We start from the raw sequence: 27908 nt of genomic DNA, 5'->3' as shown, positions 1-27908 counted from the left end.
CAACAGGGAAAAAAAATCGAAGGACAGAGAATAATCTTTTTTTTTTGTTGGTAGCAAATTAAATAAACTGTAGATGAATTCAGAAACGTTCATCCTAACCCACACTCCAGCTCAGCAGGTGGCGATATACCTTAGACGTGTTTGCAACGAAATGACGCATTAATCCACGGAAGAGGAAAATAATGAATTTGCTCAACTCGAACTGATTCAACAAGCAGGTAGTTTTTTTTGGTTTTACCTACACTAGTTTGCTTTCGTTGTAGAACGGATAGTTAATAAGCAGTTGGGAATTCTAGTTGACACTGTTAATCTGCCGTTCCTTGTGTTATTGTCTTAAATGAAATGACAGTAGCAGCTATATATCTATGGTAGGCTAGCTAGTTAGCTGGCTCTTTTAACGTGCACCGTTAACCGCAGTCCCTGGGCAGGTTATTAAAAACTATTCCAATAGCAGTCCAGACAGACAGTGAGAGAGCACCCAGAACAACATAGGACAAGTAGCATGCAGACAGAGAAATGGCACCACAAACAATAAAACATCATACAATAAATCAACCAAAACGTGTTTATAACACCTCACAAGCTACATGAAAAGCGGCAATACACAGCTAGTAATTATGTGCACAAGTCCGATTGTCCTTTAGCCGTGTCTTAATGTTTTGTTTGTGAAGGTACTGTAGTTGGTGCACTCTATATACAAAAGTATGTGGACACCCGTTCAAATTAGTGGATTCGGCTATTTCAGCCACACCCGTTGCTGACAGGTGTATAAAGTAGAGAACACAGCCATGCAATCTCCATAGACAAACATTGGCAGTAGAATGGCAGCAGAAGAGCTCCGTGACTTTCAACGTGGCGCCGTCATAGGATGCCAGCTTGTCAACAAGTCAGTTCAACAAATGTCTGACCTGCTAGAGCTGCCCCGGTCAACTGTAAGTGTTGTTGTGAAGTGGAAACATCTAGGAGCAACAACGGCTCAGCCATGAAATGGTAGGCCACACAAAACAGAGTTTTGAAGCACGTACAACTTTTCTGTCCTTGGTTATAACACTCACTACCGAGTTCCAAACTGCCTTTGGAAGAAACATAAGCACAATAACTGTTTGTCTGTAGCTTCATGAAATGGGTTTCCATGGCTGAGCAGCCGCACACAAGCCTAAGATCACCATGCGCCAAGCATCGGCTGGAGTGGTGTAAAGCTTACCGCCATTGGTCTCTGGATCAGTGGAAACACGTTCTCTGGAGTGAAGAATCACGCTTCCCTATCTGGCAGTATGACGGAAGAATCTGGGTTTGGCGGATGTCAGGAGAACGCAACCTGTCCCAATGCATAGTGCCGACTGTAAAGTTTGGTGGAGTTATAATGGTCTGGGGCTGTTTTTGGGGGGGGTTTGTGCTAGGCCCCTTAGTTCCAGTGAAGGGAAATCTTAACGCTACAGTATACAGTGACATTTTAGACAATTCTGTGCTTCCATCTTTGTGGCAACAGTTTGAGGAAGGCCCTTTCATGTTAAAAGCAATGCCCCCGTGCACAAAGCAAGGCCCATGGAGAAATAGTTTGTCGAGATCGGTGTGGAAGAACTTGACTGGCTTGCACAGAGCCCTGACCTCAACCCAAACGAACATCTTTGGTATGAATTGGAACGCAGAGTGCGAGCCAGGCCTAATTGCCCAACATCAGTGCTCGACCTCATTAATGCTCTTGTGGCTGAATGGAATTGGGGGGATACAAGATTTCCCAACTCAGGAGCTCATACTGTGTGAGGATGTTACAGTGATGTCTCTCCAGCACTCTGAGAGCCTGTTGTAGACCGACTGAATGGGTTTTAACGTTGTAAATCAAGCTGTTCATTCATTGCGTGGCTTGTTTCGTTTGCAACCTTCTGCTCCTAATGCATGACAACTTCAAATAGAATCTAAATGTGAGCGTGAGCTACCTACCCGTTACAGTTTGACAGGAGCACCCTATCAGCTCAGTACCCACGACACAACCATTCATCATGTTCCTCAGTAGGATCAGTCTATCAAATGTATTTATAAAGCCCTTTTTTTTTTTTTAACTTAAACTGTTCATTATGTTTGTGTCATTTCAGTGAGAAATGGAGGTGGAATGCTTTGTGTCCAAGACCCTAGAGCTCCTTCAGGAGGAGAGAGAAGCAGAGATCGAGGAGACAAAGTATTTATTTAACTCTTTATATTAGAATCATATCGTGTTTGTCAAATGACAAGCCCTTAACCAACAATATTTACTAAATAAACAATAAATAAATAAAAATGAAGGAAAAATAACATAATTAAAGAGCAGTAACAAGGCTATATACAGGGTGTTACGGTACAGAGTCAGTGTGGAGGCTATATACAGGTGTATACGGTACAGAGTCAATGTGGAGGCTATATACAGGGTGTTACGGTACAGAGTCAATGTGGAGGCTATATACAGGGTGTTACACAGAGTCAATGTGGAGGCTATATACAGGGTGTTACGGTACAGAGTCAATGTGGAGGCTATATACAGGGTGTTACGGTACAGAGTCAATGTGGAGGCTATATACAGGGTATTACGGTACAGAGTCAATGTGGAGGCTATATACAGGGTATTACGGTACAGAGTCAATGTGGAGGCTATATACAGGGTATTACGGTACAGAGTCAATGTGGAGGCTATATACAGGGTGTTACGGTACAGAGTCATAATGTGGAGGCTATATACAGGGTGTTACGGTACAGAGTCATAATGTGGAGGCTATATACAGGGTATTACGGTACAGAGTCAATGTGGAGGCTATATACAGGGTGTTACGGTACAGAGTCAATGTGGAGGCTATATACAGGGTATTACGGTACAGAGTCAAAGTGGAGGCTATATACAGGGTGTTACGGTACAGAGTCATAATGTGGAGGCTATATACAGGGTATTACGGTACAGAGTCATAATGTGGAGGCTAGGGTGTTATACAGAGTCATAATGTGGAGGCTATATACAGGGTATTACGGTACAGAGTCATAATGTGGAGGCTATATACAGGGTATTACGGTACAGAGTCAATGTGGAGGCTATATACAGGGTGTTACGGTACAGAGTCAATGTGGAGGCTATATACAGGGTGTTACGGTACAGAGTCAATGTGGAGGCTATATACAGGGTGTTACGGTACAGAGTCAATGTGGAGGCTATATACAGGGTGTTACGGTACAGAGTCAATGTGGAGGCTATATACAGGGTATTACGGTACAGAGTCAATGTGGAGGCTATATACAGGGTATTACGGTACAGAGTCAATGTGGAGGCTATATACAGGGTATTACGGTACAGAGTCAATGTGGAGGCTATATACAGGGTGTTACGGTACAGAGTCAATGTGGAGGCTATATACAGGGTGTTACGGTACAGAGTCATAATGTGGAGGCTATATACAGGGTATTACGGTACAGAGTCATAATGTGGAGGCTATATACAGGGTGTTACGGTACAGAGTCAATGTGGAGGCTATATACAGGGTATTACGGTACAGAGTCAAAGTGGAGGCTATATACAGGGTGTTACGGTACAGAGTCATAATGTGGAGGCTATATACAGGGTATTACGGTACAGAGTCATAATGTGGAGGCTATATACAGGGTGTTACGGTACAGAGTCATAATGTGGAGGCTATATACAGGGTATTACGGTACAGAGTCATAATGTGGAGGCTATATACAGGGTATTACGGTACAGAGTCAATGTGGAGGCTATATACAGGGTATTACGGTACAGAGTCAATGTGGAGGCTATATACAGGGTGTTACGGTACAGAGTCAATGTGGAGGCTATATACAGGGTATTACGGTACAGAGTCAAAGTGGAGGCTATATACAGGGTATTACGGTACAGAGTCAATGTGGAGGCTATATACAGGGTATTACGGTACAGAGTCAATGTGGAGGCTATTATACAGAGTCAAAGTGGAGGCTATATACAGGGTATTACAGAGTCAATGTGGAGGCTATATACAGGGTATTACGGTACAGAGTCAATGTGGAGGCTATATACAGAGTCAATGTGGAGGCTATATACGGTACAGAGTCAATGTGGAGGCTATACTGAGTCAAGAGGCTATATACAGGGGGTACTGGTACAGAGTCAATGTGGAGGCTATATACAGAGGTGGAGGCTATATACAGGGGGTACTGGTACAGAGTCAATGTGGAGGCTATATACAGGGGGTACAGAGTCAGTGTGGAGGCTATATACAGGGTATTACGGTACAGAGTCAATGTGGAGGCTATATACAGGGTGTTACGGTACAGAGTCATAATGTGGAGGCTATATACAGGGTGTTACGGTACAGAGTCAATGTGGAGGCTATATACAGGGTAGTACAGAGTCAATGTGGAGGCTATATACAGGGTGTTACGGTACAGAGTCAATGTGGAGGCTATATACAGGGTGTTACGGTACAGAGTCAATGTGGAGGCTATATACAGGGTATTACGGTACAGAGTCAATGTGGGTACAGAGTCAGAGTGTGGAGGCTATATACAGGGTATTACGGTACAGAGTCAATGTGGAGGCTATATACAGGGCTATATACAGGGTATTACGGTACAGAGTCAATGTGGAGGCTATATACAGGGTGTTACGGTACAGAGTCAATGTGGAGGCTATATACAGGGTATTACGGTACAGAGTCAATGTGGAGGCTATATACAGGGGTACAGAGTGTGGAGGCTATATACAGGGTATTACGGTACAGAGTCAATGTGGAGGCTATATACAGGGTACAGAGTTAGGCGGTACAGAGTCAATGTGGAGGCTATATACAGGGTATTACAGGGTATTACGGTACAGAGTCAAAGTGGAGGTCAATGTGGAGGCTATATACAGAGTCAATGTGGAGGCTATATACAGGGTATTACGGTACAGAGTCAATGTGGAGGCCATATACAGGGCTGTATACGGTACAGAGTCAATGTGGAGGCTATATACAGGGGGTACCGGTACTGAGTCAATGTGGAGGCTATATACAGGGGTACCGGTACAGAGTCAATGTGGAGGCTATATACAGGGGTACTGGTACTGAGTCAATGTGGAGGCTATATACAGGGGGTACTGGAGTCAATGTGGAGGCTATATACAGGGGTACTGGTACAGAGTCAATGTGGAGGCTATATACAGGGGGTACAGAGTCAGTGTGGAGGCTATATACAGGGTGTACCGGTACAGAGTCAATGTGGAGGCTATATACAGGGGGTACCGGTACAGAGTCAATGTGGAGGCTATATACAGGGGGTACAGAGTCAGTGTGGAGGCTATATACAGGGGGTACAGAGTCAGTGTGGAGGCTATATACAGGGGGTACAGAGTCAATGTGGAGGCTATATACAGGGGGTACAGAGTCAGTGTGGAGGCTATATACAGGGGGTACAGAGTCAGTGTGCAGGGGCACCAGTTAGTCGAGGTAATATGTAGGTAGAGGTGAAGTGACTGCATAGATAATAAACAGAGAGTAGCAGCAGTGTAAAAGTGTGGGGAGGGGGGGGGCAGTGCAAATAGTCCAGGTAGCCATTTGGTTAGCTGTTCAGGAGTGTTATGGCTTGAGGATAGAAGCTGTTAAGAAGCCTTTTGGTCCGAGACTAAGCTCTCTGGTACTGGACCGTACACACTACCCTCTGTAGTTCCTTGCAGGCCGAGCAGTTGCCATACCAGGCGGTGATGAAACCATTCAGGATGCTCTCGATGGTGCAGCTGTAGAACTTTTTGAGGATATGAGGAACCATGACAAATCTTTTCAGTCTATAGGTAATGTCGTGCCCTCTTCACAACTGTCTTGGTGTGTTTTGACAGTTCGTTGGTGATGTGGACATCAAGGAACTTGAAGCTCTCAACCTGCTCCACTACAGACCCATTGATGAGCATGGGGGTGTGATCAGCCCTCCTTTTCCTGTAGTCCACGATCATCTCCTTTGTTTTGATCACGTTGAGGGAGAGGTTGTTGTCCTGGCACCACACTACCAAGTCTCTGACCTCCTCCCTATAGGCTGTCTCATTGTTGTCGGTGATCAGGCCAACCACTGTTGTGTCGTCAGCAAATTTAATGAAGGTGTTGGAGTCCTGCGCGGCCACGCAGTCGTGGGTGAACAGGGAGTACAGGAGGGGATTAAGCACGCACCCCTGAGGGGGCCTGGTGTTGAGGATCAGCATGGCAGGTGTTTAGTCCTAGGGTCCTTAGCTTATTGATTAGCTTAGAGGGCACTATGGTGTTGAACTCTGAACTGGTCAATGAATAGCATTCTCACGTTGGTGTTCCTTTTGTGCAGGTGGGAAAGGGCAGGGTGGAGTGCAATGACGATTGCATTATCCGTGGATTTTTTTGGGGGGCGGTATGCAATTTGGAGTGGGTCTAGGGTTTCTGGGATAATGGTGTGAGCCATGACCAGCCTTTCAAGCCACTTCATGACTACAAACGTGAGTGCTACAGGTTGGTAGTTATTTAAGCAGGTTACCTTCGTGTTCTTTGGCACTATGGTGGTCTACTTGAAACATGTTATTATATGGTATTATAGACTGTTCGGGACAGATTGAAAATGTCAGTGAAGACACATGCCGGTTGGTCTGTGCATGCTTGAAGCACACATCTTGGTAATCCGTCTGGCCCTGTGGCCTTGTGAATGTTGCCCTGTTTAAAGGTCTTATTCGCATCGGCTATGGAGAGCATGATCACACACTCATCTGGAACAGCTGGTGCTCTCATGCATGCTTCTGTGTTGCTTGCCTCGAGGGGCATATAGAAGGCATTTAGATTGTCTGGTAGGATCGTGTCACTGGGCAGCTCAAAACTGTGCTTCCCTTTGTAGTCTGTAATAGTTTGTGAGCCCTGCCACATCTGACGAGCGTCGAAGCCGGTGTAGTAGGATTAAATCTTAGTCCTGTATTGATGCTTTGCCTGTTTGATGGTTCTTCGGAGGGCATAGTGGGATTTCTTATAAGCGTCCGGATTACGCAGAACCCAAACCGGCTGCGCATGCGCCGGTCATAATAAATGTATTTTGTCCCCCCACACTAAACGTGATCACGACACGCAGGTTAAATTATCAAAACAAACTCTGAACCAATTACATTAATTTGGGGGCAGGTCGAAAAGCATTAAACATGTATGCCAATTTAGCTAGCTAGCTTGCACATGCTAAGCTAATTTGTCCTATTTAGCTAGCTTGCTGTTGCTAGCTAATTTTTCCTGGGATATAAACATTGAGTTGTTATTTTACCTGAAGTGCACAAGGTCCTCTACTCTGACAATTAATCCACACACAAAACGGTCAACCGAATCGTAACTAGTCATCTCTTCTCCTTCTAGGCTTTTTCTTCTCTTGACTTGTGATTGGCAACTTTCATAAATTACCGCCATCGACATCGTTCGTCTTTCAGTCACCCACGTGGGTATAACCAATGAGGAGATGGCACATGGGTACCTGCTTCTATAAACCAATGAGGAGATGGCACGTGGGTACCTGCTTCTATAAACCAATGAGGAGATGGCACGTGGGTACCTGCTTCTATAAACCAATGGCAGGAGCTTCTATTGGGAGATGGCAGGACCTGCTTCTATAAACCAATGAGGAGATGGCACGTGGGTACCTGCTTCTATAAACCAATGAGGAGATGGCACGTGGGTACCTGCTTCTATAAACCAATGAGGTGATGGGAGAGGCAGGACTTGCAGCGCGATCTGCTTCAGAAATAGAACTGACTTCTATTTTAGCTGCTCATTGGCACAATAATTGAATAACATTTCGAAATCTATTTTGCAACGCTTGCGTGCGTGACGCGAGTGGTGTAGTCAGCCTGTTAGTCTCCCGCTCCTTGAAAGCGTCCGCTCTAACCTTTAGCTCAGTGCGGATGTTGCCTGTAATCCATGGCTTCTGGTTGGGATATGTACGTTCGGTTTGGGTATGACGTCATCGATGCACTTATTAATGAAGCCGGTGACTGAGGTGCTATACTCCTCAATGCCATCGGAAGAATCCCGGAACATATTCCAGTCTGTGATAGCTAAACTGTCCTGTAGCTTAGCATCTGCATTATCTGACCACTTCCGTATTGAGTGAGTCACTGGTACTTCCTGCTTTAGTTATTGCTTGTAACCAGGAATCAGGAGGGTAGCATTATGGTCAGATTTTCCAAATGAAGGGTGAGGGAGAGCTTTGTACGCATCTCTGTGTGTGGAGTAAAGGTGGTGTAGAGTTACATTTTTATTTATTTATTTTTCTTCTCTGGTTGCACATTTAACATGCTGGTAGAAATTAGGTAAAACAGATTTAAGATTCCCTGCATTAAAGTCCCCGGCCACTAGGAGCACCGCCTCTGGGTGAAAATGTTCTTGTTTGCTTATGGCCTTATACATTGAGTGCGGTCTTAATGGCAGCATCGGTTTGTGGTGGTAAATAGATGGCTACAAATAATACAGATGAAAACTCTCTTGGTAGATAGTGTGGTCTACAGCTTATCATGAGGTACTCTACCTCAGGCGAGTATTGAGACTTCATTAATATTAGATTTCATGCACCAGCTGTTATTGACACATAGACACACACCACCACACCTCGTCTTACCGGAGGCAGCTGTTATTGACACATAGACACACACCACCACACCTCGTCTTACCGGAGGCAGCTGTTATTGTCTTACCGGAGGCAGCTGTTATTGACACAGAGACCCACACCACCACACCTCGTCTTACCGGAGGCAGCTGTTATTGACACAGAGACCCACACCACCACACCTCGTCTTACCGGAGGCAGCTGTTATTGACACAGAGACCCACACCACCACACCTCGTCTTACCGGAGGCAGCTGTTATTGACACAGAGACCCACACCACCACACCTCGTCTTACCGGAGGCAGCTGTTATTGACACAGAGACACACACCACCACACCTCGTCTTACCGGAGGCAGCTGTTATTGACACAGAGACACACACCACCACACCTCGTCTTACCGGAGGCAGCTGTTATTGACACAGAGACACACACCACCACACCTCGTCTTACCGGAGGCAGCTGTTATTGACACAGAGACACACACCACCACACCTCGTCTTACCGGAGGCAGCTGTTCTCTCTTGCCAATGCACCGAAAACCCAGCCAGCTGTATGTTATCCATGTTGTCGTTCAGCCACGACTTGGTGAAACACAAGATATTACCGTTTTAAATGTCCCGTTGGTAGAATAGTGTTGATCGGAACTCATCCAGTTTATTATCCAATGATTGCACGTTGGCTAATAGGACTGATGGTAGAGGCAGATACTTCCAAGGCACCTACGACCCCTATATCTCTGTCTCTTCAACATGCGAATGATGTGGATTTGGGCCTTGTCGGTGTCTGACGAAAATCCTTCACGTCCGACTACAAGTGTACAATACAAGTATCTCAGTGTTGAGTTAACAGCAGTTTAGCCTTTTAGGTCACAATGCGTCATACATATGGCCCCCACAGGAGCCAGAATGTGGCCCCCACAGGAGCCAGAATGTGGGCCCCAGGAGCCAGAATGTGGGCCCCCACGGGAGCCCCAGAATGTGGGCCCCCACGGGAGCCCCAGAATGTGGGCCCCCACGGGAGCCCCAGAATGTGGGCCCCCACGGGAGCCCCAGAATGTGGGCCCCCACGGGAGCCCCAGAATGTGGGCCCCAGAATGTGGGCCCCCACGGGAGCCAGAATGTGGGCCCCCACGGGAGCCAGAATGTGGGCCCCCACGGGAGCCAGAATGTGGGCCCCCACGGGAGCCAGAATGTGGGCCCCCACGGGAGCCAGAATGTGGGCCCCCACGGGAGCCAGAATGTGGGCCCCCACGGGAGCCAGAATGTGGCCCCCACGGGAGCCAGAATGTGGCCCCTTCCATAACCAGTGTCGTTTTCTATTGAAGACCCCATCCAACGGAACCATGCAAAACTAACCATGTTTCCTTTCTGTCGTTTGTAAAGATGTTTTGTTCAGAATACATTGTGTTGGTTGCTAAATGAATTGCCTCATTGAGGACATTGCAGTGTTCTGAATGTTTCCTCTTGTTGTGTACCTGCAGGCTATGGCAGGAGAATGTCTCTCTGAAAGATCTCCAGAGTAAAGGCGTTTGTCTCCTGAAGCTGCAGATAGGAAGCCAGTCAACTGGCCTTTATGGACGATCACTCCTCCTTCTGGAACCCAGAAAACACATGGGCGTCTCTGTGCTGCCTAGCAACAACTTTGGACCCGGTAAGAACGCTGAATAGCATAGCTTATGGTCTGTCTTTAGGTAAGACTTTACACACAGTAGTAGCCTGGTTCCATGTATTTGATGTCTTGCCAACTCCTATGGCCATAGGAGTTCGCAAAAAGCACATACAGGTCTATGAAAAGGCTATTTACATAGACTGAACTAAATCACTAACTCTCTGATTGGTTTTGTCTGTGGTTGCAGGAGACATAGTGGGTCTGTATGACCTGGATGGCTGTAAGCCGTCCTCCCAGGTGTGTACCGGTGTCGTGACCCGCATCAGTCAGTCAGCTGTCACCGTGGCCTGTGAGGACTCGCCGGACGGACTCAACCTGGACACAGACGCTCTGTACAACCTCATGAAGCTGGCTAACGATGTCACGTACAAGCGCATGAAAAAGTTAGTAAGAGAACCTGTGCCTGAGCTTAACCGTTACCCTGATCTCAACACTAACCTAACTCTGACTATAATCCTTACCTAGAGTTTAACCGTTACCCTGATCTCAACACTAACTCTGACTATAATCCTTACCTAGAGTTTAACCGTTACCCTGATCTCAAACACTAACCTAACTCTGACTATAATCCTTACCTAGAGTTTAACCGTTACCCTGATCTCAACACTAACTCTGACTATAATCCTTACCTAGAGTTTAACCGTTACCCTGATCTCAAACACTAATAACTCTGACTATAATCCTTACCTAGAGTTTAACCGTTACCCTGATCTCAACACTAACTCTGACTCTAATCCTTACCTATTCCATTACGTGTTGTCCGCAGGGCCTTGAACACCTTGAATGGGTACAGCAGTGGACCAGCCGCGGATTTGATCAGCGTTCTCTTTGGCTATTCAGAACCTGGCTCTATATCACAACCAAGTAAGGCTTCCTCTCAGGAATATGTTATGAGCTTACTGTATCACACCAGAGCTGGAATTATACTCTCTGAAATAGAAGAATGTGAAAATGATTTGCCTTTGTGATTTTGGACATCAGAAAAAATATTTAATAAAAAAATAAAACTCTCAGATGCAAATATAAGATTGACAATTATCGCTCTTCTTTGTTCAGATGATCTGTCTTTCCTGAACAGTGGTCTGGATGAGTCTCAGAGACAGGCGGTGTCGTTTGCTCTGTCTCAGAGAGAGGTAGCTGTGATACACGGGCCACCAGGCACCGGCAAGACAACCACTGTGGTGGAAATCATCCTACAAGTGGTCAAACGGGGACAGAAGGTAGAGTGTCATTGGTCCATTCTTATCAAGACCATTATCAACTACTGGCAATCTTATAGCAAACAAGTCAATATGTTATATTTTGAAAAAATTGCAGAATCAGGCTTTAAATATGGTTGAGGTAATCCCTTTAAAATATGGTTTAGGTAATCCCTTTAAATATGGTTGAGGTAATCCCTTTAAATATATGGTTGAGGTAATCCCTTTAAATATGGTTTAGGTAATCCCTTTAAATATGGTTGAGGTAATCCCTTTAAATATGGTTGAGGTAATCCCTTTAAATATGGTTTAGGTAATCCCTTTAAATATGGTTTAGGTAATCCCTTTAAATATGGTTGAGGTAATCCCTTTAAATATATAATGTTGAGGTAATCCCTTTAAATATGGTTGAGGTAATCCCTTTAAATATATAATGGTTTAGGTAATCCCTTTAAATATGGTTGAGGTAATCCCTTTAAATATATAATGTTTAGGTAATCCCTTTAAATATGGTTGAGGTAATCCCTTTAAATATATAATGTTGAGGTAATCCCTTTAAATATATATAATGGTTGAGGGAATCCCTTTAAATATATAATGTTTAGGTAATCCCTTTAAATATATATAATGGTTGAGGTAATCCCTTTAAATATATATAATGGTTGAGGGAATCCCTTTAAATATATATAATGGTTGAGGTAATCCCTTTAAATATATATAATGGTTGAGGTAATCCCTTTAAATATATATAATGGTTGAGGTAATCCACCGGCAATAACGTTCGGCGGATGTGGCAGGGTTTTAAGTCCAAAACCCAAACGCGAGCTTCCCAGTGACGCGAGCCAGACGAGTTAAATGTATTTCATGCTCGCTTCGAAGCAAGTAACACTGAAACATGCATGAGAGCTCCAGCTGTACCGGTCGACTGTGTGATAACGCTCTCAGTAGAAGATGTGATCAAGACCTTTAAACAGGTCAACATTCACAAGGCCACAGGGCCAGACGGATTACCAGGACGTGTACTCAGTATGCGCTGACCAATTGGCAGTGTCTTCACTGACATTTTCAACCTCTCCCTGTCTGAGTCTGTAATACCAACATGTTTCAAGCAGACCGCCCTAGTACTGTGCCCAAGAACACGAAGGTAACCTGCCTAAATGAATACGGACCCGTAGCACTCACGTCTGTAGCCACGAAAAGCTTTGAAACACTGGTCATGGCTCACATCAAATCCATCATCCCAGAAACCCTAGACCCACTCCAATTTGCATACCTCAGATCCACAGATGATGCAATCTCAATCCCACTACCCTTTCTCACATGGACAAAAGGAACACCTATGTGAGAATGGTATTCATTGACTACAGCTCAGCGTTCAATGCCAATGTGCCCTCAAAGCTTATCACAAAGCTAAGGACCCTGGGACTAAACACCTCCCTCTGCAACTGGATCCTGAACTTCCTGACGGCCGCCCCCAGGTGGTAAGGGTAGGTAACAACACATCCGTCACACTGATCCTAAAAACGGGGGCCCCTCATGGGTGCGTGCTCAGTCCCCTCCTGTACTCACTGTTCACTCATAACTGTATGACCAGGCATGACTCCAACACCATCATTAAGTTTGCTGATGACACAACAGTGGTAGGCCTGATCACCAACAACGACGAGACAGCCTATAGGGAGGAGGTCAGAGACCTGGCCGGGTGGTGCCAGGACAACAACCTCTCCCTCAACGTGATCAAGACAAAGGAACTGATCTTGGACTACAAGAGAAGGAAGGCTGATCACGCCCCCATTCTTATCAACAAGGCTGTAGTAGAGCAGGTTGAGAGCTTCAAGTCCCTTGGTGTCTTCATTACCAGCAAACTATCATGGTCCAAACGCATCAAGGCAGTCGTGAAGAGGTCACTGCAACACCTTTTCTACCTCAGCAGACTAAAAAGATTTGGCATGGGTGCCCAGATCCTCAAAAGGTTCTACAGCTGCACCATCGAGGGTATCCTGAGCGGTTGCATCACCGCCTGGTATGGCAACTGCTTGGCATCTGACCGTAAGGCGCTACAGATGGTCGTGCTTACGGCCCAGTTCATCACTGGGGCCAAGCTTCCTGCCAGGACCTCTATCAGGCGGTGTCAGAAGGCCCTACTCTATCAGGCGTTGTCAGAGGAAGGCCCTAAAAATTGTCACACAACCCCGCACATTGACTCGGTTTCGGCACCCCCTGTACATATATTGCCTCGTTATTGTTATTTTGTTGTTACTTTTGTACTTTATTTATTAAACATTTTCTAAACTCTATTTCTTGAACTGCGTTTTTAAGGGCTTGTATAAGTAAGAATTTTACAGTAATTTTATTTGAATGTCTTTCTCTGTTTGTCCTGTAGGTCCTGTGCTGTGCCGGTTCTAATGTGGCCGTGGATAACCTGGTTGAGCGCCTGGCTAAGGCCAAAGCTAAGGTCCTGAGACTGGGCCACCCTGCCCGCCTGCTAGAGTCCATTCAGAAACACTCGCTAGACGCCGTCCTCGCTCACAGTGACAACACCAACATCATCGCTGACATACGCGAAGACATCGACAAAGCTTTTGTAAGTGTTGCTAATGTGGCGTCAATGATAATCACATCTTTATGCGAGTATTTCAGTAGGGCTACACCAGCATGGTCTCTAATTATTTGACTGGTAAATAAAACAGATATTTTGGTATCAGAAGTTACTGTAATACATCACCAGTCAAAAGTTTGGACACACCTACTCATTCAAGGGTTTTTCTTTATTTTTTTTACTCTTTTCTACATTGTAGAATAATTACTGATGACATCAAAACTATGAAATAACACATATGGAATCATGTAGTAACCAAAAAAGTGTTAAACAAGTCAAAAATATATTTAATATTTGAGATTCTTTAGCCTCCCTTTTCCTTGATGACAAATTTGCACACTTTTTTTTTTCAAATTTGTGAAAGACTTTTTGACTTAGACAATAAGCTAATTTTTCTCTGTGTATTTTTCATAATGTATTGGAAGACTTCTAGGTCTGATATTGTTGTGTTTTCTCAATGTATGGTGAAGATGGGGATGAAGAAGATGAATGACAAACGAGATCGGATCCACCTGAAGAGGGAGGTAGGAGAGCTGAGGAAGGAGCTGAGGACCAGGGAAGCTACAGCCATTGCTGAGGTCCTCAAACGTGCTGATGTTGTTCTAGCCACTAACACAGGTGAGTGATGGTGGATATCAACAGTTGTTCATTAGGGCACACACTATAAAACGTTTCAAAATTGTTTTGCAACATAAAAGGATAATGTGCATTTCTGATTGAACAAGTCCTGGTAGCCCCTTCCTATTTCAGTCTGTTTTCTTCCCTTTGGTGCCTAATGAACACAACCTAGCCTAGTGGTTAGAGGCAGCGTAGCCTAGTGGTTAGAGGCAGCGTAGCCTAGTGGCAGCGTAGCCTAGTGGTTAGAGGCAGCGTAGCCTAGTGGTTAGAGGCAGCGTAGCCTAGTGGTTAGAGGCAGCGTAGCCTAGTGGTTAGAGGCAGCGTAGCCTAGTGGTTAGAGGCAGCGTAGCCTAGTGGTTAGAGTGTTGGACTAGTGACCGAAAGGTTGCAAGTTCAAATCCCCGAGCTGACAAGGTACAAATCTGTCGTTCTGCCCCTGAACAGAACCCACTGTTCCTAGGCAGTCATTGAAAATAAGAATTTGTTCTTAACTGACTTGCCTAGTTAAATAAAGGTAAAATAAAATAGACAACCAATAACAATCAATAGATAACCAATAAAGTAAAATAAAGGTAAAAAAATAAAAATAAAATGAACACAACCCTATGTCTCCGTTTTGTTAACAGTTAATATTACCTGTCTGTGTTGTCTCCAGGTGCTAATGATGGTGGCCCTCTGAAGAACCTACCTGTAGACCATTTTGACTGGGTGGTGATCGATGAGTGTGCCCAGGCGTTGGAGAGCTCCTGCTGGATCGCGCTGCTCCGAGGCAGGAAGTGTATCCTGGCTGGAGATTACAAGCAGCTGCCACCCACCATCAAGTCTCACACGTAAATATCAGCTCTTCTTATTGGTCCCACCAACAAAGATATGTTGCTCTGTGTATTGTCAGTGGAATTGGACACATTTAGATTTTTGGGGGGGGAGACCATTGGGGTGCATGTAGATAAGGAATAAGATTGGGCCTAAAACAGAACCTTGAGGGCTTAAAATGAAAGGTGTCTCATCTAAATCAAATCAAATCAAATGTATTTATATAGCCCTTCGTACATCAGCTGATATCTCAAAGTGCTGTACAGAAACCCAGCCTAAAACCCCAAACAGCAAACAATGCAGGTGTAAAAGCACGGTGGCTAGGAAAAACTCCCTAGAAAGGCCAAAACCTAGGAAGAAACCTAGAGAGGAACCAGGCTAGTCCTCTTCTGGCTGTGCCGGGTAGGATTATAACAGAACATGACGGTGACCAGCCTAGGGAACAGTTGCTGGAGCAGCAGGTCCTCCAAGGAGTCATCATGTCAGGTAGTCCTGGGGCACGGAGGGAGAGAGAGAGAGAAAGAAAGAGAGAATTAGAGAGAGCATATGTGGGGTGGCCAGTCCTCTTCTGGCTGTGCCGGGTGGAGATTATAACAGAACGTGGCCAAGATGTTCAAATGTTCATAAATGACCAGCATGGTTGAATAATAGTAAGGCAGAACAGTTGAAACTGGAGCAGCAGCATGGCCAGGTGGACTGGGGACAGCAAGGAGTCATCATGTCAGGTAGTCCTGGGACATGGTCCTAGGGCCCAGGCCAGTTGAAACTGGAGCAGCAGCATGGCCAGGTGGACTGGGGACAGCAAGGAGTCATCATGTCAGGTAGTCCTGGGGCATAGTCCTAGGGCTCAGGTCCTCCGAGAGAGAGAAAGAAAGAGAGAAGGAGAGAATTAGAGAACGCACACTTAGATTCACACAGGACACCGAATAGGACAGGAGAAGTACTCCAGATATAACAAACTGACCCTAGCCCCCGACACATAAACTAATGCAGCATAAATACTGGAGGCTGAGACAGGAGGGGTCAGGAGACACTGTGGCCCCATCCGAGGACACCCCGGACAGGGCCAAACAGGAAGGATATAACCCCACCCACTTTGCCAAAGCACAGCCCCCACACCACTAGAGGAATATCTTCAACCACCAACTTACCATCCTGAGACAAGGCCGAGTATAGCCCACAAAGATCTCCGCCACGGCACAACCCAAGGGGGGCGCCAACCCAGACAGGCCGACCACAACAGTGAATCAACCCACCCAGGTGACGCACCCCCCCCAGGGACGGCATGAGAGAGCCCCAGTAAGCCAGTGACTCAGCCCCCGTAACAGGGTAGAGGCAGAGAATCCCAGTGGAAAGAGGGGAATCGGCCAGGCAGAGACAGCAAGGGCGGTTCGTTGCTCCAGAGCCTTTCCGTTCACCTTCCCACTCCTGGGCCAGACTACACTCAATCATATGATCCCATCTTCCTGGGATGATCAAAATAAAGGGAACACTGAAATAACACATCCTAGATCTGAATGAATGAAATATTCTTATTAAATACTTTTTTCTTTACATAGTTGAATGTGCTGACAACAAAATCACACAAATTATTAATAGAAATCAAATTAATCAACCCATGGAGGTCTGGATTTGGAGTCACAAAATTAAAGTGGAAAACCACACTACAGGCTGATCCAACTTTGATGTAATGTCCTTAAAACAAGTCAAAATGAGGCTCAGTAGTGTGTGTGGCCTCCACGTGCCACGACTTGGAGTTACATTTGTGTTGTTTAAGTTTGTTTAAAGGACATTTGTTTAAGACTCTGGGACAGTTACATTTGTGTTGTTTAAGTTTGTTTAAAGGACATTTGTTTAAGACTCTGGGACAGTTCCAAACAGACTCTGGGACAGTTCCAAACAGACTCTGGGACGGTTCCAAACAGACTCTGGGACGGTTCCAAACAGACTCTGGGACGGTTCCAAACAGACTCTGGGACGGTTCCAAACAGACTCTGGGACGGTTCAGGGACGATCAACTCCATTTTCTTTTTTTTTAAAGCAACAAAGATGATGCAACAGATCAGAACGTTTAGCTTAAAGTGTTGATAAACTATTATTGCTTCGTATTAAAGCGCAGCAATGCCCACAATGCTTTGCGCAAATGTTCCAAAATGCAACTTGCGGAAAAACACAGTTCTCAAAGATAGCAGTTTAATGAGACCGAGATGACATTTTTAGAAATGTAGAGGAAATATCTGAAGATGCAACAACTAGTATGGGTTGCCTTTGGCTGCTGGATATTGAAAGAACGTAGATTTGTAAACCAATAGAACATGAGAGAAAAACTGTTTTTAATCGCAGGAAATGTTAATACAGTCATTCCCTCAGCATTTTTTCTAGGTTACTTTGAAACCAGGATTTTGGCTAGGCTACTTTGAAACCAGGATTTTGGCTAGGCTACTTTGAAACCAGGATTTTGGCTAGGCTACTTTGAAACCAGGATTTTGGCTAGGCTACTTTGAAACCAGGATTTTGGCTAGGTTACTTTGAAACCAGGATTTTGGCTAGGCTACTTTGAAACCAGGATTTTGGCTAGGCTACTTTGAAACCAAGCCGTAAGACTGATAAGTGGTTAACCAATAGCTACCCCAAGCCATAAGACTGATAAGTGGTTAACCAATAGCTACCCCAAGCCATAAGACTGATAAGTGGTTAACCAATAGCTACCCCAAGCCATAAGACTGATAAGTGGTTAACCAATAGCTACCCAAGCCATAAGACTGATAAGTGGTTAACCAATAGCTACCCCAAGCCATAAGACTGATAAGTGGTTAACCAATAGCTACCCCAAGCCATAAGACTGATAAGTGGTTAACCAATAGCTACCCCAAGCCATAAGACTGATAAGTGGTTAACCAATAGCTACCCCAAGCCATAAGACTGATAAGTGGTTAACCAATAGCTACCCCAAGCCATAAGACTGATAAGTGGTTAACCAATAGCTACCCCAAGCCATAAGACTGATAAGTGGTTAACCAATAGCTACCCCAAGCCATAAGACTGATAAGTGGTTAACCAATAGCTACCCAGACTAACTATTTAACTAAATATGTTAGATTATCACATTTGCTGCTGTCACTGTTTATCCTGTTGCCTAGTCACTTTAGCCATAAGACTCAATATAACATATTTACCTAAGACTGATACCTTAACCAATAGCAGCACATTGACTCATAACTGGTACAATAGCCTTGTATATAGCCTCATTACTACCTCGTACCCCTGCCATCAACTCATACTGGTTAACCTCCCTGTATTTATAGTCATGTAATTACATTTGCTGCTGTCACTGTTTATCCTGTTGCCTAGTCACTTTATCGCTATCAATATGTACATATTTACCTAAATTACCTCGTACCCCTGCACATTGACTCAGTACTGGTACCCCGTGTATATAGCCAAGTTATTACCTGGTACCCCGTGTATATAGCCAAGTTATTACCTGGTACCCCGTGTATATAGCCAAGTTATTACCTGGTACCCCGTGTATATAGCCAAGTTATTACCTGGTACCCCGTGTATATAGCCAAGTTATTACCTGGTACCCCGTGTATATAGCCAAGTTATTACCTGGTACCCCGTGTATATAGCCAAGTTATTACCTGGTACCCCGTGTATATAGCCAAGTTATTACCTAATTAGACTATATGCCGATAAAGGTCTGGGGAAAGTTGTGAACGTAGCAACAATAGAACAAGTCAGTAGCTAAGTGAATGTAGCAACAATAGAACAAGTCAGTAGCTAAGTGAATGTAGCAACAATAGATCAAGTCAGTAGCTAAGTGAATGTAGCAACAATAGAACAAGTCAGTAGCTAAGTGAATGTAGCAACAATAGAACAAGTCAGTAGCTAAGTGAATGTAGCAACAATAGAACAAGTCATAGCTGACTCAACTATCTGAGCAGTACACATATTAGGGATTAAATCCCTGTGAATAACCTAGAGTAGGGACGGTTCGTCTTCGCGTTTTGGTCTTTCCGTTTGGGACGGTTGGTCTTCGCGTTTGGGACGGTTGGTCTTCGCGTTTGGGACGGTTGGTCTTCGCGTTTGGGACGGTTGGTCTTTCCGTTTGGGACGGTTGGTCTTTCCGTTTGGGACGGTTGGTCTTTCCGTTTGGGACGGTTGGTCTTTCCGTTTGGGACGGTTGGTCTTTCCGTTTGGTCTTTCCGTTTGGGACGGTTGGTCTTTCCGTTTGGGACGGTTGGTCTTTCCGTTTGGGACGGTTGGTCTTTCCGTTTGGGACGGTTGGTCTTTGCGTTTGGGACGGTTAAAATTGCAGTTCAGGACGATTCTGGAAAGGTGATGAGGGGGGGGGGTTATTCTCAAGCCCTGCTTGGGGGGCTCCACAGGTGATGGTAGTGGGTTCTGACTGTCCCCAGTCATACCTGCCATGTAAATAGTTCCATAGATCCGTGTGTCATTCCTTGCTTGTGTCTTTTTTACTTTTTGCCATATTTAAAATGGATACTTGGATTTCAATCAATACTATTTTTTTTCTCATCCAGGGCTGCATCTAAAGGCCTGTCTGTCAGCCTGATGGAGAGGTTGATCCTGAAGTATGGCGACTCCGTAGTCAGGATGCTGACAGTGCAGTACCGTATGAACAGTAACATCATGACCTGGGCCTCAGAACAGATGTACCAGGGTCAACTCGTCGCACACAGCTCAGTGGAGAAACACCTGCTCAAGTAACAATGGACTCCTTTTGGCTACGATTACACCGGCAGCCCAATTCAGGTTCTTTTTGTATTGGCATCTGGTCTGATTTGGTCAAAAGATCAATAATTAGGATCAGAATTCGGCTGCCTGTGTAAACACAGCCCATTTATCTCACATCAAATTAGTAGACATTTTAATGAAGGTTTAGGATCAGGGTAGGGTTCAATTCCATTTGAAATCAGTGAATTCTGTAATTAAACTGGAAGTCCAATTTGGACTTTCTAGACTTTCAGTTAATTCCTGGATTGACGGAATGAAGTTGACTTTCACTTTACTTCCTAAATTGAAATGTAATTGACCCCAAACCCTGTAAGGAACCCAGTTCTAACATGGCTCTTTCCCCCTGAACAGAGATCTCCCAGGAGTAACCAGTGTTGAAGAGACCAGCACCCCTCTCCTCCTCATAGACACAGCAGGCTGTGGACTTAGTGAGATGGAGGTGACAGACGACCAGTCCAAAGGAAACCAAGGTCTGCTTTCTAAATGATATGTGTCCTGTTTCCTGTTGTTTCTATGTTGTGATCATGTTTTTTAATTTAATTTTATTTATATTTTATTTTATTTTTACTACTACCAAACCAAAATGTCCCCTAGCTCAACACAATATGACCTAGTCTAAACGAAGAGGAAACACACTCGGGGATGTTGTCGTCTTAGGACTCGTGTGAGGTGCTGACATCTAATAAACTAATTGTGATGAACTCGTCTTCTGATAAACAGGTGAGGTGGACATTGTGGAACTGCACATCAAAGCGTTGACTGAAGCTGGGGTGAAACCTAAAGACATCGCTGTTATCGCCCCTTACAATCTGCAGGTGAGCCAGGGCTGCTTTCTGCACTATTAAACTTTTAGCTACATTTTTTTGTGTGGAGATCAGTAGAGTTTTTCCAGAGCCCAGTAAGCCTTGATCTGACACGTTTATGACAGAAGGTACAGAGGCTGTTTATGTTCTTGTCTTTGTTTAGGTGGATCTCCTGCGTCAGCGTCTCTCAGCGAGACATCCTGATCTGGAGATCAAGTCTGTAGACGGCTTCCAGGGTAGAGAGAAGGAGGCTGTGGTGCTGACCTTGGTCAGATCTAACAGGAAAGGTAAACTAGTTTGTGTGTGTCGCTAATTTTCTACCAATGTGCTGATGTACTAAGTTTCCATCTCTCCTTCAGGTGAGATAGGGTTCTTGGCTGAAGACCGGAGGATCAACGTGGCGGTGACTCGAGCCAGACGTCACCTGGCCCTGGTGTGTGACACGCAGACCGTCCAGACCCACGGCTTCCTCAAGACCCTCATCGATCACATGACCCAGCACGGCGACGTACGCACCGCCTTTGAGTACCTGCAGGTAGGTTCATATCCTTTTGGGATCAATAACGTATCAGTTAATCAATGGAATGTGTTTGTAGTCCTCGCCATTTAAACGTACTTGTTTTACTATCGATATCGGCAATACTAGCCTAAAAAATGTTGTATCCCATATCGGCATAATAGCCACAAATACAGTGCCTTCATAAAGTATTCATACCCCTTGAATTATTCCACATTTTGTTGTGGTACAGCCTAAATTCAAAATGGATGGAATATTATGTATTTTTTCTGATACATCTACACCCATGATGACAAGGTGAAAACATCCTGCTGTCAGATCCAAGGCTCTTCATAGAACAGTTATGTTTGTGTTGTGGGCTACTGTAGACTAGGGCTGTGGACTAGGGCTGTAGTCTAGGGCTGTGGACTAGAGGGCTGTAGTCTAGGGCTGTAGACTGGGGCTGTAGTCTAGGGCTGTAGTCTAGGGCTGTAGTCTAGGGCTGTAGTCTAGGGCTGTAGACTAGGGCTGGGGCTGTAGTCTAGGGCTGTAGTCTAGGGCTGTAGACTAGGGCTGTAGTCTAGGGCTTTAGACTAGGGCTGTAGTCTAGGGCTGTAGACTAGGGCTGTAGTCTAGGGCTGTAGACTAGGGCTGTAGTCTAGGGCTGTAGTCTAGGGCTGTAGACTAGGGCTGTGTAGTCTAGGGCTGTAGTCTAGGGCTGTAGACTAGGGCTGTAGTCTAGGGCTGTAGACTAGGGCTGTAGTCTAGGGCTGTAATATGGACCATTCCAATTTTCAGATCCTGGAGTTGGAGGGAGTGAAGTGTTAGGTTCTAAATAACCAGAGTAAAAAAAAACTCACGGACGATTAGTAAAGCTCAAACCAAGTTTATTCACCCACTGGGTCACACAGCTGCATAAGACAAAGACATATTTACACAAGCACTGGTATTTATACCTTCCTCCTATGCTGAGTCTCCTCCTTACACATCTGGACAGCCAATAGATATCTGTTGCTAGGCAGGATTTGAGTGATGCCTGATCTTTCTCTCTTCATCTGACCTCGGCCCAAATTCCTGACTCCTCCCCCAACTCACGTCTGTCCCGTTGACTTGAACCAGACTGTGGCCCCTTTCCACAGGATCCCTGATGTCTGACAATAACATGTTCTGACAGAATGTAAAACGTTCTGCATTCCCCCCTCTCTCCCTCGGTGACATGAATAAGGATATTTCAAGTTCAGAACTCATCAGAAGGAAATGGTTTAGTGTGCAGCCCCATGTGCACTTGGATGTGACAACCCTCGGGGCGAGGGACTTTGGCACAGGTCTGAGTGACCCGTGTGCCCACACGCAGTCTCTGTGGTTCATGTGAGCCCCCAAATGAGCGGTCTCCAGCTCAACGCTTTTCATTCCTGGGAATAAGATTCGATTACGAATCATCCCTGTGTGTTACAACAGCGAGGGTCTGTTTTTCAGAGCTGTCTGTCCCATTCCCAGCTTGGTGCTTTGTCGCCAGGACCTATGACTGGTCGGTAGGGTAACCTCCATGATAACTTTCTTTCCCTGGGTACCCAGAGTGGGCCGGGCTTTAGGCAAACCCAGGCAGATAAACACTGGGGGGGTTTTCAACAGAGGTCCACAGTGTTCACGAGTGTAGTCTCCCGTGTGGTCCTTCTCCATGTTCAGATACACGGTTGTGAAGAGTGGTGGAAATGGAAGAAGAACCAGATGGCACTTCTCTGGAATCTCGCTCTGTCTGCTCCGACCAATTACATGCATGCGCGGTGTCTCCATGGATCATGCGATCAGTGACGTCAGGGTACAGGCTCTTTCCTGAGTTTCTGCAGCGTCATTATGTTGACTGTTCTCCAGGCCTCCAGCCTGTTTTGAGGGAGGAAAGATCCTCCTGTCACCCGAAGCAGGCAGTCCGAGTGGTTCCCATGTCGAAGATCCAGAATGGCTGGTGCAAACATCGTGTGTCGTTCTAGACCCTTCAGCAAACACCTCAGAATAATCAAGAGCCTCCAATTGGCAGTATTATACACATCCATGTTACTGTCCCGTATTCAGTCACCTGGCTTCATAAGGAACCAGTTTAAAGAGTTGTCTGACTCCCATCTCAGCGCGTTCTGGTTCTGGAGCTTTTTCTATCCTCAAGGAGTGTGTCCGGGTTCCGGCTCTGCTTAGACACGTTTGGGCTACGTGTCACAGTGCCTACGTGTCACAGTGCCTACGTGTCACAGTGCCTACGTGTCACAGTGCCTACGTGTAGACCCGTGTTAACTCCCGTTCTGCAGGGACCTCTATTGTCCCAGGCGCACAGGCAGGTTTGGCAAGCGAGGCCAGAGAGTTGGTTCTTACGGGCCACTAAGAGGGCCAATCTGAAAGCTAGAGGTTTATCTCTGAATGTTATTGCTACCGTTCAGTCTGCAAGGGGGCGCCCTCCATGAGATGCCTGTATGGATATAAGTGGCTATGTTGAGCCAAGGTAAAGGAATTGTTCCTTTACAGATGGGATTATATTTCTCCATAGTATGCCGTACGTAGGCTGACTGACTGAATGAAAGGGAACGTAAACGTTATGACTATAACTACTGTTCTCTGAAGGAGGGAAACGTGGTACAACACCTGTATAGCCCCGTACCACCCATTCCTGAGCTCGGTGAAGAGCGGTTTGAAATGCAAGGAATGAATCCGAGCCTCACACTTATCACCTGTGGAAGGCGGGGCTTCTAGCGAGGCGCGGATTTCATTGGCCTTGTCAGGCACAACTCCCCAAAGCATGTTGTACCTTGTTTGCCTCCTTGAGGGAACAGTAGTTATAGTCATAATGTTACGATATTAAACTATGAAATATCGCAATCGATATAGGCAATATTAAAATGCCTAAAATATATCTATCGATTTAGGCAATGCTAGCCTAAAAACTATTGTTATCCATATGGGCAATAGTAGCCTGAGATAAATTGGTATAAATGGAAACTGAAAGTCTCATCCATCCTACAGGACATTGTGCCCCAGAACTACACCAGAGACCACCGAGATACCAAGTCTAACAACACTAAAGCTGCCGCTAGCTGCTCCACCTCCAACAAGCAGAAGGGCAGAGGCCAGGCTGGGAGCAAGGTGGAGCCAGGACACAAGAGGACCTCTGGGGGGAACAAGACCCAGGGAGGAGAGCCCCAGACAGGTTCAGGTATTCCGTTATTCACATACTGTAACAATAAGAACAAGTTTAATGGTTTGGGGAGGCTGGTTTTGCCAGAACCAGATTTTTATTTTTATTTTTTTTAACCTTTATTTAACTAGGCAAGTCAGTTAAGAACAAATTCTTATTTTCAATGACAGCCTAGGAACAGTGGTTTAACTGCCTGTTCAGGTGCAGAACGACAGATTTGTACCTTGTCAGCTCGGGGATTCGAACTTGCAACCTTTCGGTTACTAGTCCAACGCTCTAACCACTAGGCTACCCTGCCGCCCCTTAAGCTTAGTCCTAGACTAAAAATCAAGTTCAATGGAAAATCTCAATTGAAAATAGTTGTTTTATTCCAGGTTTAATCTACCCCCATGCTGTGGTAGTGTTACAGAAATATACACACAACTGAAATTTAAACAAAAGTTTACATGTTCACGTTGATTGAAATGACACAGATCCCGGCACACACAGCCAAGGCAGACGTTCCACCCCCACAGAGGAAGAGCAGAGACTGACGCAGATAAAATACCTGGAGATCAAGAACCAGGTGGAGTGGTTTCTCCAGGACCCAGACCAGACGGAGCTACGGTTTCCCTCGACCCTCAACTCCCACGACCGCCTGCTCGTACACCAGGTACATAGTACTTTGTGTTTTTATTAAGTTGTTGATGCAAACACGCTAACTTCTACCGCTACCATTTACAAATTATTCTGGACAGCTCAAACAAGCACACACTTTTTTTTCTTCAGCAAAGTTACTTTTTGTAGTTGTACATTATCAATTATCAATGTACAACTTGTGGTGAGGTGTTTGCCTATCTTGTGTTTCTCTTCCTCACCTGCACCCTGTGTTGCACTTTGATGTTGTGCTTTTTTTTTCCTGTTGCAAATAAATAAAACGAAAAACTACATTTGTAAAACAGGTTGCAGAGGAGCTGGGCCTGAACCATGAGAGCCAGGGAGAGGGAAAGGATAGATGCATCACTGTCTCCAGACTCCCAACAGGGTCTAACGAGGCTGGGGAAGAAGAGGAGCAACAAGCCCAAGAACCAGCAGCAGTCCGGGAGGAAGAGAGTGTTACAGGGCCTCCTGTAGGGCAACCGGCAGCCGTCCGGGAGGAAGAGAGTGTTACAGGGCCTCCTGTAGAGCAACCGGCAGCAGATCTCAAGACTTTACATCTGGAACGAATGAGACGGGAGCAGAAGAAGAGAGAGCAGAAGATGGAGCAGGAGAAGCATCTAGATACCATCCGTACAGCAGGACAGACTCAGACTGCTAAGAAGGCCAAGGCAAAAGGTTAGTGTAAAAAATGATCGAATTAGTAGTCAAAAACGATGATTAAAATGAGTTCTGTTCAAACCGAATTCCTTTATGATCAACAAGGCTCACTCTAATTGCCTGTTTTTTATTTTGGATCCGCCGATATACAGTACCTGACAAAAGTTTGGACACAAGGGTCATTCAAGGGTTTTTCTTTATTGTGACTATTTATTTAACTTGTAGAATAATAGTGAAAACATCGAAGTTATTAAATAACACATATGGAATCATGTAGTAACCAAAAAAGTGCTAAACAAAAATATATTTGAGATTCTTCAAAGTAGCCACCCTTTGCCTTGATGACATTTTTACACACTCTTTGCATTCTCTCAACCAGCTTCATGAGGTAGTCACCTGGAATGCATTTCAGTTAACAGGTGTGCCTTGTTAATTTGTAGAATTTCTTTCCTTAATGTGTTTGAGCCAGTCAGTTGTGCTGTGACAAGGTAGGGGTGGTATACAGAAGATAACACTATTTGGTAAAAGTCCCGAGGTACTGGACTTTTAGGCCCGATGTACTGGACTTTTCTGGAGGAACCAGAGCTCATTATGTGTTATATTATTATGTGTTTGTGATCATTTATGTTGGTAATACAACCCACGCAAAATAATAGTTGTTTGACGTTATTTCCAATGTTTTAAGAGTTTTTTTTTTTTTTAAGTGTTTTTCCCTCCTGACTTTTACACGAGTCCTTTGTGTTTGACTTGACGGATCGGACGGGACTCATTCCCGAGAAACCAATATTTTCAATATTTTCTCTGGTAGGCACAACCTACCTGGCATCCCTATAAACAATAACCTCAAGTCAAAACCGTTACAGTTTGACCGCAGAGTGAAGGAAAAGCAGCCAACAAGTGCTCAGCATATGTGGGAACTCCTTCAAGACTGTTGGAAAAGCATTCCAGGTGAAGCTGGTTGAGAGAATGCCAAGAGTGTGCAAAGCTGTCATCAAGGCAAAGGGTGGCTACTTTGAAGAATCTCAAATATAAAATATATGGGGGTTACTACATGATTCCATATGTGTTATTTCATAGTTTTGATGCCTTTACTATTATTCTACAAATAGTGAAAAACAAACTTTTGACTGGTACTGTATCTGTATGATTTCTCTCCTCTAGGAAAGCCCAAAAAGACCAAAGCGGGGGCCTGTGAGATCGCTGCGGCTGCGGCGGCGGGTGATGATTTTGACACCCTAATAGATGCTGTGGTGAAGGCAGAACGCGTCTGTAGTTTTGTCAAGTGTAAAACGTTAGTAATTTATCTGGGACAACTCTGTCTGTTCTGCAACAGACAATACTGCCTCGGTCACCACATACCTGAGGTAAGACACATTGTTTCTAGATCATTTTCTGACTGTATTACTCTCACTGTATTATGTTCTACTGTATAGTAAACATTTGCATGTTTAGCTGTCAGAGTTAATCCGTTAACTCGAGTTCATCAAGACGTCTATTTTCTTTTCCAATGCAGCCATTTTTATCAAATCATTTCTGGTTTAAGTAACTTACTGTGATTTGTTTTTTAATTAAAATGGCCCAAAGACACAATGTCTTCTTAGCAAAATGCAAATTTTCAAGCAGGAATTTGGCTAGGACAGTCTGGAAGTGGGCTGAGAGAGGGGCCTAATTGAAGGAACCTACTGGGAGGGATAAATAAACCTGAAAACTAGCTTTTATTGGCAGAGAAGAAAGCAAACTCTCTAAACGAGCTCTTATTGGCAGAGAAGAGGGCAAACTCTCTAAAACGAGCTCTTATTGGCAGAGAAGAGGGCAAACTCTCTAAAACGAGCTCTTATTGGCAGAGAAGAGGGCAAACTCTCTAAAACGAGCTCTTATTGGCAGAGAAGAGGGCAAAC

General features: G+C 45.0%; 1 protein-coding gene across 3 annotated transcripts; it reads left to right on the top strand.

Moving 5' to 3' along the window:
* The first annotated feature begins 110 nt into the window (after positions 1 to 110).
* ighmbp2 (immunoglobulin mu DNA binding protein 2) lies at positions 111 to 27538 on the top strand. 3 transcript variants are annotated; one of them, XM_065022189.1, is made up of 18 exons: positions 111 to 218; positions 2094 to 2176; positions 10060 to 10229; positions 10435 to 10630; positions 11014 to 11111; positions 11304 to 11467; positions 13830 to 14030; positions 14516 to 14663; positions 15319 to 15493; positions 20024 to 20206; positions 20589 to 20707; positions 20958 to 21052; positions 21204 to 21327; positions 21400 to 21575; positions 24543 to 24726; positions 25188 to 25366; positions 25656 to 26028; positions 27172 to 27538. In XM_065022189.1, the coding sequence occupies exons 2-18, from the start codon at positions 2100 to 2102 to the stop codon at positions 27441 to 27443; spliced, it is 2934 nt and encodes a 977-aa protein (XP_064878261.1). In that variant the 5' UTR covers positions 111 to 218; positions 2094 to 2099; the 3' UTR covers positions 27444 to 27538. The 3 variants fall into 3 exon arrangements, with proteins under 3 accessions (XP_064878261.1, XP_064878260.1, XP_064878262.1); XM_065022188.1 differs by having other exon boundaries at positions 24543 to 24732; positions 27172 to 27535; XM_065022190.1 differs by lacking the exon at positions 2094 to 2176 and having other exon boundaries at positions 137 to 218; positions 24543 to 24732; positions 27172 to 27533.
* The last annotated feature ends 370 nt before the right edge of the window (positions 27539 to 27908 follow it).

Source organism: Oncorhynchus nerka, linkage group LG9a, assembly GCF_034236695.1.
Source record: "Oncorhynchus nerka isolate Pitt River linkage group LG9a, Oner_Uvic_2.0, whole genome shotgun sequence".
In the NCBI taxonomy this organism is placed as follows: domain Eukaryota; kingdom Metazoa; phylum Chordata; class Actinopteri; order Salmoniformes; family Salmonidae; genus Oncorhynchus; species Oncorhynchus nerka.
Note: the sequence above shows the minus strand (reverse complement) of the source record. Positions and strands in the feature narration are given on the sequence as shown.

Excerpts from the sequence above, each read along its gene's own strand:
- ighmbp2 (XM_065022188.1), top strand. The coding sequence starts at position 2,100 with ATGGAGGTGGAATGCTTTGTGTCCAAGACCCTAGAGCTCCTTCAGGAG. Across the intron at positions 10,631-11,013 it reads ACGTACAAGCGCATGAAAAA|GGCCTTGAACACCTTGAATG; the intron begins GTTAGTAAGAGA and ends TGTTGTCCGCAG. Across the intron at positions 20,207-20,588 it reads GTGGAGAAACACCTGCTCAA|AGATCTCCCAGGAGTAACCA; the intron begins GTAACAATGGAC and ends CCCCCTGAACAG.